Source organism: Megalobrama amblycephala, linkage group LG14 (genome assembly GCF_018812025.1).
Source record: "Megalobrama amblycephala isolate DHTTF-2021 linkage group LG14, ASM1881202v1, whole genome shotgun sequence".
NCBI classification, from domain to species: domain Eukaryota; kingdom Metazoa; phylum Chordata; class Actinopteri; order Cypriniformes; family Xenocyprididae; genus Megalobrama; species Megalobrama amblycephala.
This window is the reverse complement of record NC_063057.1, coordinates 29,459,190-29,478,341: the sequence shown is the minus strand read 5'-3', so window position 1 is coordinate 29,478,341 and position 19,152 is coordinate 29,459,190. Positions and strand designations below refer to the sequence as shown.

Genomic DNA, 19,152 nt, shown 5'->3' with positions numbered 1-19,152 from the left:
ACCAAAGAAGTAAACACTAAATGTTTAACTTTCTATATTGTCAAAATAAATAATTGCAACAGTTCTATCATACCTAAATTAAACTCAGTACAAAAAAAAAAAAAATCCCATTTGCAAGATGTGAAGCGGAAGTCAACAGCACATAAATGCCAGAATGTAAAATTAATTATTTTATGCATTTAAATGTGATACATTTTAGTTTGCACTTTATAAATTAACACAGAATTAGCATCTTCTAGTTCAAATGCACAGTTCTCACATTTATTTATGCATTAAAAAATTACATATCAGCTTGTGCCTTATATTGTGATCTCACATAGCAGAATATTTTAGTACAGAGACATGTGACACATATATATCAACTAGGCTTCCCTACATACATGCATGTACAGTTTTAAAGCTGCTTTAATCGCCTTTTTTGGTTATTTCATGACTTAACTGATGACAGAACTACAACGTTGCATGATCGTAATTTCTTCATAGTGAATAATACACAGTGCGCCGTATTTGCTCGTGATTGAAAAGTGCGCGGTCTTGCAACCCACCAGTTGAGAAACATTTCACTATTGTTCTGCTGAAGCTAATTCGGTCTGTATCATTTCCGTGCGCGTTTGACTTGCGCCTGGCACTGAGGCGAAGTTGGAGTGCGCGTCTGAAAAGTGTCCCGTTTTCTGTGGTCTTAAAGAGACGATTCTGCGTTTAAATAAACGCAATTCTTGTCAACAAAAAAAGGAGAGAGAAATAGCAGTTGTGAGCGGGGTGGCCAAAGGGGTGGCCAAGCTTAGGCCAAGGGTGGCCACGGCCACCCCTGGCCACCCCCTGGCTCCGCCCCTGGTCACAAGACTGCACAAAATCAACAATGTCACCAAAGAAGCATGGTTTTGGTTGTGAGGGAAAGATAACCTTGCTTCCCAAAGAACCCAGTGTTCAGTGGAGCTGAGAGATTTGTTCTCATGCATTACACTGATGTGCTCTCGATATTTCTTATTAAATTAACCATAGAAACTGATAGTTGCAATCACTTTTTTATTGGTTAAAATAAAGGGAGAATATCTTGTGTTTTTCCATGGCTGTTCGAGCCCTCAGGATCCGCAGTTATGGTTTCATAAACAAGGCCCAGTTCAACTCTGGATTTACAGATCGTTTGAAACTGAGAGATGGAGCAGTCACAGTGGTAATGATCCCGGTCATGAGTCAGAACAGCAGGTGGTGAGTAAAACTGCTTCAAATGTCTGTTTTGTTGACAATAGGTGCATATAATGTAAACAACACGAATGTAGTGAATTCATAAATTCATTATTCATCATTCATACGCTATGTTCATTATAGTGATTCAGAAGTTATCCATGGATAATGCGATGGTCTATTGTGTGTTTAAATACAGTTGTTTAGCTGACCATTGATAGCTTGTAGACGGTCTCTACACAAAAGCTGTGCGTGCTCGTGACTCTAGCTCCGCTCACAGGACACGCCTCCAGGCACTCGGCTGTTTTCGGAATGACTCTGTACAGCGTATGTATCTTTTATAAATATGATTAAACTAAAGATTTAAACTAAAGATTTAATAAAATTAATAAGACTAAACATTTTGGAGATATGAAGGATGCACTAGCACTCTATAGGTACTCAAGATTAACATGAGATTGGCATAAATTGTGTGATACCTCCCCTCTAAACATGAGGTGAGAACTAAGCTCGAACAGGACAAGCAGAACCAAACTTGAACAACAAAGAGCAAAGAAACAGCACCAAAAATGGTGAAGATTCCCAGAAGAGCCTGGAGAATCTGAACAGCTCAGAGATGAAGGTAAACAGAAAGTGAAATCTCTAGATAAATGTACACAAGGAGACTCAGAGGAGCCAACCACTTGTGAGAATATATATTGCGAGCTTGGAATACTCGTTCACACAGCAAACACGAGCCATGTGCTCAGCATATCGCTTATCTATCCTTAAATAAAGGGAAGCACAACATAATGCTGATGGAATGCAGAGAAGGCCTCATGAAGGGCCTGCTACTCCCAATAAACACGGCCATGGGCCCGGGTTACCAATGCTGGAGCTCTAGGGGAGCGAAATCCAATTACCAACAGGAAGGAGAATAATGCATTCGACCCGAGTAATATAGGTGTAAAGCATGCATGGGGCATAGAGCTTTGAACATATAGAAAGGAAAGATCCAGGGATCTCAGAGAGACTCAAAGGAGCTGCATTAAGCAGTGTGACAACCTAACGCTTGTTACATTGCTTAATGGTAAACACCACCAGGGAACCACATACTCAAACATTGCTAAAAATTCTGTAGCAATGGAGTAAAGAAACAACCTTAACAGAGGAGAGGAGGCCACAGGGCCTGCTACTTTTATCTTAGCCTAATGCAGAAGGCGGGCCCCCCTGACCAGAAGCAACCCTGATGAGAGGGGAGGCAAACATGAGCCGAGCAACTAGCAAGGGAGGCTGAAACAGAAGTAGTCAACACCTACTGCTGAAGAAGTCGGAACAGGTTGACAACGTCTGCCTAGGTTGGGGCAGGGGCGGCCCAAGAGGAGGGCTGACCCCCTAAACATGACCTCGCTGTGGCTGGCAATAAAAAACCAAAGGTGGCCAAAAGAAGGGCTCCTTGCGAACTGCGCTCGAGGGATCTACCCGTATCTTGTTAAAGTTTGGTTATTTAAAAAAAAAAAAAAATAAAGCACCTGTGTATCCTCACTCATAACTCCTCAGGAAGCTTCCTCACCTCCTCAGTGCAATTAGAGAATTGAGATGTCCTTCAAGATGGCTGAGTTCGATCAATTTCCGGGTCATAGGATGGAGGACAGAGGAAACGAGGAGGGATATTGAGAAGCACCCTAGGTCTTAAAGTGAAAGCAACCTAATATAGTCGCTGCTGTCTGTAGTTAATGTTAATCAAACAACAAAAAAACAGTAGCTATTTAAACTTAAAGTCCCCGTGAACCGGAAGTTGCAAACGTCTTTTCTCCAGTGTTGTGAAGTATTTCGAAGTGAAACGGAATATTGAATAGAGGGCAGAGTTTTACTTTAGCGCTCCTCTTCTCCATCTCTCGCTCATAGCAGACTAATGGTTGGAGGGGAGTGGTTTAAGCGTTTTCAACCCAAGCCGTCAAACTGACGTCATCAGAGAAGGAACACCATTCCAGACCGTAAGCAACTTTTCAGATTTTGATTAAAGATTACCACAACAAACTATTTTTTTCTGTGTATTAACTTGCACAGATTAATTGTTCACTACAAGACTAGTAATATGCACTTACAAAGTAAACAGGGTCAATTTTGATTTCATGCTAACTTTCACAGTTTCTATCTATATGTTGTATTTATTTATCTTATTGTCATTTTCTTTGTTCCAATTTTATTACTGACTGTTTACTTGATTATTTATTAATTAGGTACTTTTTACTAATAGGCAAGTATTTGTTTTGATGTGGTTTGCTTAGCTTATAGATTTTGGTCATATTGCCCATTCATCGCACTCAACATCCCCCTTTCCACGTCTAAAGAAAATGTCCATATGTTGTTTTAAAGTTAAAATATATCAGAATTTGGAATGACCAAAATAAACATGATTTATGCATTTTGTTTGTCCTTTGTCAAATGTGACTATTGTCATCTAATATAATACATAAACTGGTAAATGTGCTGTATTGAAGATAAATAAAACATCATCAATCTTTTGCAAATAAATTTCTGGAATAAAACTTATTTTGATTGAAAAATTTGATTGATAAATATGATATCATTAGTGCTTCAAAGCAGGCTGTTATAAGGGGTGAATCCAAAAACAAAGGAAAGCTGGATCCAAATGCAGTGAGTTTAATATAAGTATAAACATAATAACAAATCCAACATGAAGAACTGAGGAACCAGAGAACAGAATGAATGCACCAAACATAACATCCGTGTAGAACAAGACTCGACAAAGAACACAAGAAACACTGGGGTTCAAATATTAGAGGCAATATAACTGTAACGTAGGGAGTCCACTGGAGGCAAGCGTAGTTTAGAACCCAAGTGTAGTTTATTGACAAAAATCCAAAATACTAACGTGAACCGGAACATGAAAACAGACTTTTGACTTGACTTTTGACTGACTTGACTTTTGACTTGACTTTTGACTTGACTTTTGACTTGACTTTTGACTTGACTTTTGACTTGACTTTTGACTTGACTTTTGACTTGACTTTTGACTTGACACTCACCAACAGCAGGTTACATAAACAAAGCTAAACAAGATAACAATGGAACATGAGGGCTATAAATACAAGAACTGATGGAACACATGACTAGGACAACCAATGGGGAAGTGACACAAGGAACAAGAGAACCAATGACAGAATAACCTCAGAAAACACATGACCATGAACAACCAATCAGAACATGACACATGGACTAAGGGAGAACAAGAGCAAGGGAAACATGACACAAACAAGCAACATGAAACAAACTACAAAATAAAAGACATGAAATCAAAAACATGAACACAAACACCCGAGACAATAACATAAAATAGGCAAACAAGACATAACTGATCACAGAACTAATCAACAAGAAAAACAAGGATCAATAACAAGTTACACTTAAGAAAGGTATTATTTAACATTCTAGATTTATTACTTCAACAAAACACTTTTGAGTCACATGTGATATTTATGGGTCCTGTCTGTCTCAGTGTTGAAACTCTTTATACAAACTTACATGAATAGACAGATCAGACTTTTTAACAATAATCTATTGCAAATTTCAAAGACACATTAGTCCTCATTAATACAGGTTCATATGTTAATAATTCTTCATGATTTTCATCTTAAATCATACGCTGAAGGTTCAGAATTATTGTAATCACATTCTTCAAAGCTCCTGTTATCTTAAGGGAAACAGTAGATAACCACTGAAAGTGTTGTGGTTATTCTCGTTATCATATAACCTCCTACCAGACCAAAGTCTCACATAGACAACATCTCCAACCTCCAGGATCAACACAACTCCATTTGAGGAGTTTAACGTTCCCTGAGCCTGATCACTATGTGCCATAAGCACCTGCTTTCCATTCTTACTTATGTATACAGTTGCTGCAGTTCCGCCATCACCACGTACATAGACTCTGAACATGTACGCTCCTTTCAGTGGGGCTGCGAAAACACCTAAATCAAATAACAAGAGATACAGAATCAGCCGTTTCCTGTATGATTTCTCAATTACAAACCATACTGTGTAATACTTCTGAAAGACAGCAGATCATTTAATTCTCTTATACACATTACACAACTGAAGAGAGGTCTGAATGGAGCAGAAGGTTTTCATTACTATAAACTGAGTTTTATGACTCCATTTCATTGATAATTACCTGTTATTGGGTTGTAGGCGTTCCCTATGTTTGTGAAGACGTTCCTGTAGGTTAGTGTGATGTGAGTGTTAAAAGGACCAATATATCCTTCACCAGATTCCCTCAGTGCAGCTGAAAAAGCTATCTCTCTGTCTGTTATTGAAAAACATAAGCAATATTGTGATATATTACTGTATTACACTGAGAATGAATACACTGAATTTAACATCATTCAAGCACACTTTCACCTCTATTTTCCTTTCTCAACTCCTCTTGACCCAGAGTAAGATTTGAAATTTCTGTGAAGGAATAAAGATTCTGTTAAATGACATTTACACTGATTATTGTAATAGATAACACAATTTACACAGTATACACTCAACTTTACACTAACATTTACACAATACAATGTATTGCATTGGTGTTTTACTTTGAGGATTATTGATAAAAGAGTGAATGTTTTGGTGAGGTACTGTACCATCATTTTTCTTGTTCATCTCATCTCTCAGTTCTCTGTTGATTTCTTTCTGCTCTGTAACGGTGGCGGTCAGTTCTCTGATGTTTTCTTTCTGCTCTGTAACGGTGGCGGTCAGTTCTCTGATGTTTTCTTTCTGCTCTGTAACGGTGGCGGTCAGTTCTCTCAGTGCTGCATGGATGTCAGGGATGCCCAGATCACAGTATTGTTGGCTGTCAGTTGAAGCTTCAGCTCTCAAAGTGTCTGTTTGAGGTGGATTCTGTCTTCCGTCCTCAGAGCTGATCTGTTGACTGATCTCATTCTCATTGAGTCCTCCATCTACCTGCTGTTGGACGACAGACATTCTTCACTGATGTTTGTTTCCAGCTCTTGCTCTGTCATCCTCACAGCCTCTCATGTTCCTTTTATAGTGTCCTGATTTACTGTCTTTTGGACTTGATTTATATTGCTTCAGATAAATAAGTAGTTCAAGTTAATTGTTAAACATCTACTGAGTCTGGAACATCCCTTTGATTATGTCTATCTCTGTTCAAAACATTTGTGACACTATGTTGATCTCAAGAGAAAATAACTTTGACTCAACTCTTACTTTTTATTTTTTAAATAGATCAGCACAGTAGAGCAGGATAAAATCTTTTTACACTTATTAGTAGTATTTAGAAAACCTGACTTAATAAAACAGGCTGTGTGACTATGAGGAATGATTACCTCAAAATGTACATCCATATGCAAGTTTAAGTGACTTTATTTTCTATCACAGGAAAATCATGATAACTGCTCCTGTAAATTTAGGCTACTTCTTCCTTTTTTTCTTTTCTTTTTTTTTTTTTTTTTTTTTTTCAAATGAATTTGTTGTTCATAATTTATCTGGGTCCAGCAGTCACTGGAGAAGTATTTTAGCTTATTTGTACTCCTCTCAAACAGCATTTCTCATCCACCCAGTGCAATTAAATTAGTCATTTAAATATCTCATTTGATGACAAAATATCACATGATATTTAGTTGAGAGAGAAATCTAGATTTAATACCCACCTTATTCTTACAACTATTCATTTATCGATAAGAAAATATTTAAAACTTAATAATATAATGTTGTTAAAAATCCTAGTGTTTTATTAAAATGCAAATGGGAAATGTAATGGATATTATCATGGTCATGTTTATCATTTATTTTTACACCCAATCCTTGTCGCCCATACAGTATACAGTAAAATATTTTACTTTTATCCAGAGAGACGCAGCTATTTGCATTGCATTTATGAATTTGACGTGGAAACACAGTTAGAACCTACTACAAAAGCATAAATTATACACTAAACTTCATGTCAGCATCCTCCTGTATGGCTTGTGATCTGAAGTGTCATACTTTAAAGCAAGCTTCGAAGCAGCAATCATGTGCCCAGCAACATATTTTTTGCTTCAAACGTCAGTGAGTGGTGATTCACGTGGTGACAAAATCTCATTAAACTACACTGACTGCCGTAGACGGCACGGTTCGACCAATCAGATGAAGGGGCGTTTCAGCACCGCCCACATGTGCGAATGAAATATCAAAGCCATAAACCGATTTGTGATTCACAAACACAAAAATTACAAATTGAGCCAAAATCTAATTTTCCGTTTTATTAAACTAAATGACCAAACGAATAAATTGGCCATCTTTTAATTTCTTCTTATTTCATTCCAAATAGGAAGTGAAATGATCAAACATGAACCATAAATGAACATCAACCTGAACTTTGTTAATGTTAAAAACACACATCAAAATGACATAAGTATCAAAGCAAGTTCAGTAATATCTTATTCAGCATGTATCTTTATATAATTATATTACTGTTAATCTAGGGTGACCAGATTTCTCAGAGTGGAATACGGGACAGACACAGAACCCACAGACCCACAACACCTACTGCACACATACAAGTATTTACACTTAATACTATTGTTAGCTATGTAAAAAAATAAATGTAGACTTACATAAAATTGCAGATCAGTGGGAACAAGATGGTGCAACAGCATCATTCACTGTTGCTGTTTTGTATTTTTCACTGGAACCAATTTTTGCCAGCGTGCGCTTGTCTTTCAAGAGTTTATCATAAAATGCGGAGCAGTCCAGTCCGAAATTAATTCGTACGAAAAGCATTGCCTTCATTGTTGTTACATTCTGTCGAGATTTTTCATCCGTCCATGATGCATTCATTAACGAGAACACACGCTCCACAGGTGCAGATGTACCAGGCAGGCATAAAACAAACTCCACAGCCAAAGATAAGACTCCAAAGTTGAGTGACTTGCTCCCCATCTCACTAAACACGTCATATTATAGCCTCAGATTTAGTGCGAGCGGAAGAAAATTTTGGATCATACAATTTCTTAATCAATTTTGCAGTGCAGTCAGCTGACCGAAAACTATGGCCATGAATAACAGAATGATATGCAAAAAGTCCTTCACTTGCATGCACTTTATCAGATTCGCAACTTTGCTTCACAAAAAATTCGCTGACACTTGGAGTAGCACACTTACTTTTAGCAGCATCCATGTGCTTTTTTGTGTGCATATGCTGCGTAATGTCGGCTCGCCCTCCGTGAGCAATGGAAAAGCGAGCCCCGCAAATGTCGCATCTTAATTTACTTGCCTCTGATAGTGACTCTCTTTTGAGAAATTTAAACTCTTTTTGAAGATCGTCGTTAAATGTACACGCACGCTTCTTTGACATCTTTGCACCTGAGGCAAGCTTATCCGTCCTCTCATCTCATATACTGTACACTTAACTGTGACGTCGGATTCCGCCTTCACTAACTGCACGTTGATTAAGGGAATTGTGATTGGATGGAATTGTCCTTCTGCCTTCTCTTATTGGATGGAATTTTTTTTTTTTTCTCTAAAATATACTATGAGGTGATTTGCTAGTTTTATTAGGTTATTCCGTATGAGAAGAGTACTCACGCTATCACTCAGCAAAAAAAAAAAAAAAAAAAAAAAAAAAAAAAAAAAAATATATATATATATATATATATATATATATATATATATATATATATTAACGATGAAATACGGGACAAAACATGATTTTTTCATAATAAGTCGGGACACTAAAATTTGAGTTGAAATACGGGACTGTCCCGGGAAAAACGGGACGTCTGGTCACCCTATGTTAATCATACTCAATACCTAATTATTTTTTATCTAAAACTCACTTTTCATAGACTTTCACAGTACTCAGACCATGTTAACAATTCATTAAAATTCAATAATTGTAATTGAACGGTTCAATTCATATTAGTTTTACAATCAATTTATGAACTTTTGAAGCGTCAAAGTGGTAGTTGCGTAGCTGTCAATGGAGGGACAAAAAGCTCTCAGATTTCATCAAAAAGATCTTTGTGTTTCAAAGACGAATGAAAGTCTTACAGGTTTGGAATGACGTGAGAGTAATTAGTGTCAGTTTTCATTTTTGAGTGAACTATCCTCTTAATGCTGCAAGATGTCTAATGCAGTGGCGTGTTACTAGCATGGCAGTATATACAAATGCCACTCAAAACGCCAGCTTCCCTTTAAGGACTAATGCTGCTTTACGTGCTATAGGAATGATCGTAAATACATTTATTTACTATGAAATACAATTGAATGATATTCAGACGAACAGTACTCTTCGTCATGTGATCTGGATTAAATATTGGAGACATGACGAAAGCAGGAAGATCCAGACCTATAGGTGTAACGATTATCGACTGGAAAGATCCTCAGAGAGGAAGAACTAAAACAACAACAGAAGAATGGAAAGAGTGTGTGAGTGAAGGTGGTTATGAATGTGTGTAGATGTGTGTGAGTTACAGGATCAGAGAACAACACCGTTCCTCTGTCATAGTCCAGATACACTCTCACACGATCAAGATCCTGTTCAACACGAAAACCAGATTCAACAACACACCCATGCTCCACACTCCAGACATCAGTCTTATAGAAACCCATTCCCTTCCTCGGGTTTAATGCTGTAGTTACTCCAAGTTTCCAGTCTGAACACTCTTTAAGATCCACATCCCAGCGGTGTGTTCCTGAGTTAAAACCCTCTGATCCCAGAACACAGGAATAGTTAAATCTCTCTGGATTATCAGGAACAGGTTGATAGTATCCATTGTTTCTCACACTGGTCAGATCATCAGACAGGATGAGAAATGGATCTGCAGTGTTTGGATCCAGAATCACAGGAGCTGATGAGACACAATCAACAGATGCTTTTATTCTGATGTTCATATAATGATCAAGAGTGAACCAACACAGATTATTATGAATTATGACACTCGTCCTGTTGATCAAACACATGTTCCTCTAATCACTGTCAGTGCTGTTATTATTTTCACACTCATTTTTATCATCAGCATGCAACCAACTACAAACAATAAATGTATGATTTGTGTTTCCCTTCAATAGAAAATGATACTTTGGGAAAGTATCTGTTGAGATTTCTGCTGTAGAAGAAAAACTGTAAGTGTGTGTCTGATCTTCAGCAGAATCTGATCATCTTCATTTCATTGGCTCTTATAGTCTGTGTGTTGATTTACAATAGCTTATTCTTACTGTCTGTTGTTTAACTTATGTTGTCTTGAGAAATTATTATTATTATTTTTATGAGACTAAATTTTCTCATTGTAACTCTGAACATCTGCCTCAGACCTTCAGACTGTTCTTCTGACTGTTGCTTTATCTTCTATATCTGATCAGACTTTTTTAAGTTTTCCTAAACTCTGAAAAATCCCATGGACATTCATTGATGAACTGTTCAAACTCCAACTGACAAAAATCCTAATTTAAACAGACAGAAACCCAACAGACTCAATTAAATAACTCCTTTATATCCATCATTTCCAGTGTGTGTGTTTGAGCTCAGATCTTCTGCAGTCAGACTCACTGTATTGGACGATGTCCTGCATCTTCTTGCAGACTCTGAACTGCAGGTTGCCCAAGTAACGTGGCACTTGAATCAAAGCTCCAGAAGGCATCTGTGGATCCGGCTGTGAGATCTGGACTCTGGAAGAACATTCAGGAGTCAGAACTGCAGTGGCTTTGGATCAGAACCAGAGAGACCAGAGACAGGAGCAGATCACTCACCTTTCCTTTGAGACTGGAAACTTCTGCAGAACAAACACACCATTTATCATCAAGAACTCAATCAATGAACCAATGATCAACCAATGATCTGAAATCAGACCTTCAGAAAGCAGACGTCATTGGCTTTCATCATCTCCTCCATGTCTTTGATTGTGTGTGAAAGAGCTGAGATGTGTCTGTTCATCTCCTCCAGCTTCTTCTTCATCTTCTGCTTCTTCTGCTCCTCTTCCTCCCTCAGTGCAGTGATTGTAGCTGCTTCTTCATCTCCGAGAAACCGACGAAGCCTCTTAAACTGCTGTTTAATCTGACGCTCTGTGTGCTCAGCTTGAGACTGAAATCAAATCACATTCACTTCAATCATCTCAATCGACACACATCAACACTTCACATCATTCATATCAGAGAAAAACTCGGATACGACATATAACGGATCCGGAAGCAGATCGCTGCTCGTCATTTACAGAAATAATACCCTGGACTCCATTATATTAAATATATCAGATCATAATAGTGATCCTACAGCTGAAAATTACTTGATTCTGTTTCCTCACCTTGATGTGTTGAACTGTTTTCTCAAACTCTCCTTTCTTTTTTTCATTGTGTTGAATTTTCTTTCTTTTTTTCATTGTGAAGATTACAGTGAAGACAAGAAGAGAATACAGTGATACAATCACACAATGCTGTGAAAAAAGTATTTGACCCATCCTGATTACTTCTGTTTTTGTATCTCGTACTAAATTGATTCAGAAATTAAAGGTGCCCTAGAACGATTTTTCACAAGATGTAATATAAGTCTAAGGTGTCCCCTGAATGTGTCTGTGAAGTTTCAGCTCAAAATACCCCATAGATTTATTTTAATTAATTTTTTTAACTGCCTGTTTTGGGGCATTATTAAATATGCGCCGATTCAGGCTGCGGCCCCTTTAAATCCCCGCCCACTGAGCTTGCGACTATAAAACAGTGCATAAACAAAGTTCACACAGCTAATATAACCCTCAAATGGATCTTTACAAAATGTTCATCATGCATGCTGCGTATAGTATTTATTTGGATGTTTATATTTGATTCTGAATGAGTTTGATTGTGCTCCGTGGCTAAAGCTAACATTACACACTGTTGGAGAGATTTATAACGAATGAAGTTGTGTTTATGAATTATACAGAATGCAAGTGTTTAAAAATGAAAATAGCGACGGCTCAGTGAATATAGTAATAAACGATAGTAACTTTAACCACATTTAACAGTACATTAGCAAAATGCTAACAAAACATTTAGAAAGACAATTCACAAATATCACTAAAAATATCATGATATCATGGATCATGTCAGTTATTATTGCTCCATCTGCCATTTTTCGCTGTTGTTCTTGCTTGCTTACCTAGTCTGATGATTCAGCTGTGCACATCCAGACGTTAATACTGGCTGCCCTTGTTTAATGCCTCGATCATGGGCTGGCATATGCAAATATTGGGGGCGTACATATTAATGATCCCGACTGTTACGTAACAGTCGGTGTTATGTTGAGATTCGCCTGTTCTTCTGAGGTCTTTTAAACAAATGAGATTTATATAAGAAGAGGAAACAATGGAGTTTGAGACTCACTGTATGTCTTTTCCATGTACCGAACTCTTGTTATTTAACTATGCCAAGATAAATTCAATTTTTAATTCTAGGGCACCTTTAAATATATAGCATATTTAAAATATTTTTTTAAAAATGCTTGACATTATTTTTAAACCATAGAAATATTGCTGCTCAAATTAAGAGGCAAATTAATCAATATTTAAAAACAAAAATAACAATAATAATAAAAACATATACACTAGTGCTTTAAAGAAACTTAAATAGCTATTTTATTTAATGCACCTACAAAACTGTTGTCAGAAACAAACTCCATTGAAACGAATGTAAACAAAATAATCTGGGCGTGGTCTGTGAGACGCGACATGAAAATGCATTAAAACCTCCCTTAAACAGCGTCTGATACAATCGAAGAGCGACAGGGGAAACAACAAAGTCCAATAATAATACAAACATTCACAAATAATGTGGAAAGCCTTTAAATCTCCTCCGTAGAAAATTCCCTGTGACAAATCTAGCACTGTCCAACATCTGCTGGAAAGTCAGGTAAAACTATCTGCGTGCACGCGCATGTCCCAAGTCGACATTATCCCCAGTTGATCCGTAACACCGGTGTGGATACTGTACTTCAGAATCACAGATTCTACATCTTGAAAGTATGACCAATATAAGAATTTTCATTGGAAAATATCATCTGAACAAGTAAGTAACATTTCTGCCACTTTTGTTCTGACCAACTGAGAAAAAAAGCATTAGGCCTACAATAAATCGCGCTGACAATGGTGATTAAATCTAATGATCGCTTAGCTCGGATCACGTCAAACCATGCAAATTATTATTACTGTTATATTGTTCTCAAATTGTTAATGTTAACAACATCAGCATTGCGTGACTATGTGTATTAGTGTATTACCTGTAGATTTCAATTTCTGTAGCCACTCCACAGTTCAAAGTCTTTTGCTTTTTGTCTACGGGTGAATCTCCAGTTGTCACTGATGATTTTCATTTGGATCTTTCTGGATTACAATCCGCCATCAAAATGAAAATTTTAATTATTTCAGGCTATAAATGATCCGCTACAACAAGCATCTCACATGATAAAACTGACTAGCCTGGACTCCTTCCTTTCTGTTTACGGACGTGACATAATGACGCACAGACGAACTGCTGCATGCTCAAATTTACCATGGAAATCCACCATATCGCTCTTATTATAAAACATTATTACAAGCTTACTGTTGTGAATCGAGCTAAGATAATGAGTTAGTTTTGAACACTGGCTGCTTATGTACTTGCTCAAAAATTGATTTTGGACATTTTTTAACCAAAAATGTTCTGGACTGCAGCTTTAAGAAGGCTGTTTAGTGTTGCAAAAAGCAAACATACTTTGTCTTGGTCACCTGAGTGACTTGGTTACTGGCTAGTAAGAAGCCAATTTTGTATATTGTAATTTTGAAAGTTGTTTATTTTTGTTTATATATTTTTTTTTTTTTGACGCACATGTCAGTTTTGTTTTCTGTTTAGAAAGGTTTAGCCATTTGTTATGTCTTTAAATGGATTTTTGCTTTGCCTTTGGCCTTAATTGGGAAAATTAAAGTCCCATCATCCTTGAGTTTGACTCTCCTTGTTTTTAAATGTGCTATAACATCAACCTCTTGATGCCTAAATATGACCATCCTACAACACTGACTCTATGGCCTTGATCCCATTCACTTACATTGTATGTACTTCACTAACCAAGAAATTTGTTTGTGAAGATTATAATTATTAATTATTATTTTGTAAAACGACATTGCTATAAATGCTCTTGAATGAGCTTAAGTTGTTTATCTTTTGCACAAAAATATACATTTTGTTGCAATATTTCTCTGTATTCTTGCTCTATATCACATATCCATCTTTGTAAATAACATTTATTTTGAATTGTTTTCCTTAAATCATGTTTTTTATTACAGAAGGCATGATAACATCAGCACAGAAAAAACAAGGACAAATACAATAAAAGACAGATGCAAATGAAATAAACTGCTTTAAATTTTCCATGTACAGCAGGTATACCTAAAAGTGGCATATTTATACATACAATGTCCTGGGGACAGAAATGTTGCCCATTTGGTGCAATGGCTCAAAACATAATTTGTGGACCAGACAGAGGTGTTGATGATTCTTCCTATTGTAAAGTCATGCAATGTGTTACCCCATCGCTGATCCATCATGCAATGTGCACACAGCAGCGATATAATGCTCCCCCAGAAAATCGTGCAGTGTTAACTCTGCATTACTCGACACAGGTAAATTGCAATTGAGAATACTTGTACTTATTTGAGGAATCGTGACAGCCCTACCTAATATCACGTTCATTATCGAAGGCGATTCATCTGCGAAAATGAACGCGATATTGCGTAGCTTATCAGTGATCTACGGCTCTGTCTATTAAATGCTGCTCCATTTGAAAGCAGGTGATGGCGATTTAGCGGTAATCAGGGAACCGGCTTTACTGACGAAATGCGCGTGACAATCGCATGCGATATATCGGTCAGCCCTAAGCCCTACTTTTAAATCATGTGATATTCATGGGTCCTGTCTGACTCAGTGTTGAAACTCTTTATACAAACTTACATGTATATACAGCTCAGAATTTTATAATCTATTACAAATTCCAAACACACATTAGTCCTCATTAATACAGGTTCATATGTTAACAATTCTTCATGATTTTCATCTTAAATCATACACTGAAGGTTCAGAATTATTGGAATCACATTCTTCAAAGCTCCTGTTATCTTAATGGAAACAGTAGATAACCACTGAAAGTGCTGTGGTTATCCTCGCTATCAAATATCTTCGCCAAAGGCCAAAGTCTCACATAGACAACATCTCCAACCTCCAGGATCAACACAACTCCATTTGAGGAGTTTAAATCATTCTGAGGCTGATTAGCATATGCCAAAACCATACGCTCTAAATTCTTATAAATGGAGGCACCTGCTGCAATTCCATTACGACCAAATACAGAGACTCTGAACATGTACGCTCCTTTCAGTGGGGCTGTGAAAACACCTAAATCAAATAACAAGAGATACAGAATCAGCTATTTCCTGTATGATTGATTAATTAAAAGACACACTGTGTAATAGTTTTGAAAGACGGTAAATCATTTCAGGCTACGTTTACACGACAATGATGTCCTAAAAACAGACACGTTTTTTTCTTTGCATTCTTCGTGTACCAACAATGACATTTTCAAAACGATCACCGTTCACACAGATCCATGGAAACAACTTTAAAACACTGTATTCTGCTGCCAGTCCAGTAGTTGGCGATGTCACTTAGTAAATAAACACTCGAACACTACGAGCCTCGGCATCACTGCAGCTATGGATTTGGATAATGCAAATAAAGACGAGGTTGCAATGCTGAAGGAAAAAAAAAAAAACTTTTAATAACGTTTTCTAAATAACTTTTACAATAATATATATATATATATATATTAAGTCTGATTCATCTGAAATATTTTCGTGATCGTTTGACTGCTGGACATTTTACTTTTAAAGGAAATGCATAATCTAGGCTATGTAATGCAATAAACTGTCACATTTAAAAAGTCTATCTTCTCTAAAAACAATGGTAACGCTAAAACATTTAACTAACGTTTAAAATATTATTTAAGGGCCTGTTACTGTTTAATAGCTGGTTTGATGTTTGATTGATAAACTGGGAAATGCTGTTGTTATGTGATGACAGTTTAATCTATTTTACAAACTCGCATGTTTATCACAAGGTTATCCGATTAGATAAGTTACTAGCTAATAATAGGCTGTTCAATCTTTAATAACGTGACGCTTCCATAACGCATCTGTATCCATTGTTGTTCCCATAAGAGAGCGTTTTTAAATGGCACATAAAATATAATAGTTTGGCTTGGCTTGAGACACAGTCTAATGGTTTAACGAAATATACATTTTAAACCTCTTTTTACTGTAACATTGTTTAAGAACCCTCAATGCAGGACGAGACCGCCCTGATTGTAAAGCAAAACATGATTGGTTGTAGCGAAAGTGTGCTGTAATTGGTCAGCGCCACGTGGTCGTTATCTGATTGGCTTGAGTAGTCGGTGGGTGGAGTCGACCTATTTGTGGATTTATTGGAGATCCTGATGCTAGAATTGTTTCAGAATCCACAAATGTGTGAGGAGATTCACAAATGCACAGAAAGCAGTTCACAAATGTACAGGTGGTGATTCACAAATGAATGCAGGCAGAGTTGTGCCTGTGACATAAAAACATATTTGTGAACATGTTTTTTATTAGCAAATCTCATTTTATTTATTTGTGAATTCAATTATTTTTTGTGAAACTCCTAACATATAGTTGTGAATCTCATTCTATTAATTTGTGGATGTGATTATTTTTTGTGAATATCTATACATTTATTTGTGGATCTTAATCTATTTATTTGAAATTTTGCTACAATCCTACCCCCATAGTAAATGAACGGCAAAAACACAAAACTCAAAGTTTACTGTTTTTTGTTGAAAATGTTGTCGTGTAAACAGCTCCTAATTCTCTTATCCACATTACACAACTTCAGAGAGGTCTGAATGGAGCAGAAGGTTTTCATTACTATAAATTGAGTTTATGACTCCATTTCATTGATAATTACCTGTAATTGGGTTGTAGGCGTTCCCTATGTTTGTGAAGACGTTCTTGTAGATCAGTGTGATTTCACTGAGAGAAGGACCAATAAATCCACGGCCAGAATCCATCAGTGAAGCTGAAAAAGCTATTTCTCTGTCTGTTATTGAAAAACATAAGCAATATTGTGATATATTACTGTATTACACTGAGAATGAATACACTGAATTTAACATCATTCAAGCACACTTTCACCTCTATTTTCCTTTCTCAACTCCTCTTGACTCAGAGTAAGATTTGAAATTTCTGTGAAGGAATAAAGATTCTGTTAAATGACATTTACACTGATTATTGTAATAGATAACACAATTTACACAGTATACACTCAACTTTACACTAACATTTATACTATACAATGTATTACATTGGTGTTTTACTTTGAGGATCATTGATAAAAGAGTGAATGTTTTGGTGAAGTACCTTCATTTTTCTTGTTCATCTCATCTCGCAGTTCTCTGATGTTTCCTTTCAGCTCTGTAACGGTGGCGGTCAGTTCTCTCAGTGCTGCATGGATGTCAGGGATGCCCAGATCACAGTATTGTTGTCTGTCAGTTGAAGCTTCAGCTCTCAAAGTGTCTGTTTGAGGTGGATTCTGTCTTCCGTCCTCAGAGCTGATCTGTTGATTGATCTCATTCTCATTGAGTCCTCCATCTACCTGCTGCTGGACGACAGACATTCTTCACTGATGTTTGTTTCCAGCTCTTGCTCTGTCATCCTCACAGCCTCTCATGTTCCTTTATAGTGTCCTGATTTACTGTCTTTTGGACTTGATTTATATTGCTTCAGATAAATAAGTAGTTCAAGTTAATTGTTAAACATCTACTGAGTCTGGAACATCCCTTTGATTATGTTTATCTCACAAAACATTTGTGACACTATGTTGATCTCAAGAGAAAATAACTTTGACTCAACTCTTACTTTTTATTTTTTAAATAGATCAGCACAGTAGAGCAGGATAAAATCTTTTTACACTTATTAGTAGTATTTAGAAAACCTGACTTAATAAAACAGGCTGTGTGACTATGAGGAATGATTACCTCAAAAATGTATGTCCATATGCAAGTTTGAGTGGCTTTATTTAAATTAAATACATTAGTTATTGTTACGTGTCAGTGATTATCCTGATCTCTGATATATTTCTGACCTCTAATATAGATGGTCACTCCACTCTCTGGTATTCATGTGAATATCTTACAACAGTTACAAGGTTTACAAGCTTTATGTTGTGACAAAAAAGGAAAGATTGGATATTTGGATGTTAATTTACACAGAACAACCCCCCCCCCCCAGAACTGGATTAACAACATGGATTAATAAATACATAACAGTAATTTGAGGACAAAATCAATTTAATTCTTCGCTTGTTGTTACTGTATAATTACACACAAAATATACTGAAGATAACAGACTATGTGTAAAACTCACTATTATTCATCACAAAACTTGTCAAGTTAAATTAATTTAATTTAATGACATGTATAAAAACATTACATGTAATTATTAACCTGATTTACAACTTTTCCCATAAAAGAATGCACTAGAATTTATGCACTTTTGATAAAGTTTACAATAACTCGTTTTATGGTATCATAATGTGAGCTGTTGTTTCCCAGTATGAACTTTGATCTTAACACCTTTAAACGTGTTATTTATTATTCTCAGGTTAGGATAAAGTAAGTCGAGTCTAATCCTGTTGTTTACCACTGAAGTTAGGTTATAATCTTCTTGATTTATGTAAGCTGTAACTTTCCCAAGACCTAAGATCCTTTTCAAGGTCTTACAGATGCAAGCGGTCCGCCTTTACATAAACTCAACCAAGATGGCTGATTTCCTTTTAAGGTTCTAAGAGTAGAACCACAGTTCTTTGTGTCCTTGAACACACACATAAACACACACACACACACACACACACACACAATTGTGTGCTGGCAGTCCAGTTCTGCTCCTCCGT

General features: G+C 36.6%; 3 protein-coding genes across 3 annotated transcripts; all 3 read right to left on the bottom strand.

Moving 5' to 3' along the window:
• Positions 1-3,815: 3,815 nt before the first annotated feature.
• Positions 3,816-17,913, bottom strand: LOC125245144. The gene is made up of 5 exons (XM_048155632.1): positions 17,662-17,913; positions 5,820-5,943; positions 5,590-5,640; positions 5,363-5,494; positions 3,816-5,159 (listed from the first exon to the last, which is right to left on the bottom strand). The coding sequence occupies exons 1-5, from the start codon at positions 17,875-17,877 to the stop codon at positions 4,879-4,881; spliced, it is 804 nt and encodes a 267-aa protein (XP_048011589.1). The 5' UTR covers positions 17,878-17,913; the 3' UTR covers positions 3,816-4,878.
• On the bottom strand, positions 9,161-11,788 carry LOC125245129 (E3 ubiquitin-protein ligase TRIM35-like). Its single transcript, XM_048155605.1, has 5 exons — positions 11,478-11,788; positions 11,027-11,257; positions 10,927-10,949; positions 10,727-10,845; positions 9,161-10,028 (listed from the first exon to the last, which is right to left on the bottom strand). The coding sequence occupies exons 1-5, from the start codon at positions 11,628-11,630 to the stop codon at positions 9,487-9,489; spliced, it is 1,068 nt and encodes a 355-aa protein (XP_048011562.1). The 5' UTR covers positions 11,631-11,788; the 3' UTR covers positions 9,161-9,486.
• LOC125245156 (complement C1q-like protein 4) lies at positions 15,216-17,563 on the bottom strand. Its single transcript, XM_048155650.1, has 3 exons — positions 17,397-17,563; positions 17,170-17,301; positions 15,216-15,567 (listed from the first exon to the last, which is right to left on the bottom strand). The coding sequence occupies exons 2-3, from the start codon at positions 17,270-17,272 to the stop codon at positions 15,287-15,289; spliced, it is 384 nt and encodes a 127-aa protein (XP_048011607.1). The 5' UTR covers positions 17,273-17,301; positions 17,397-17,563; the 3' UTR covers positions 15,216-15,286.
• Positions 17,914-19,152: the final 1,239 nt, after the last annotated feature.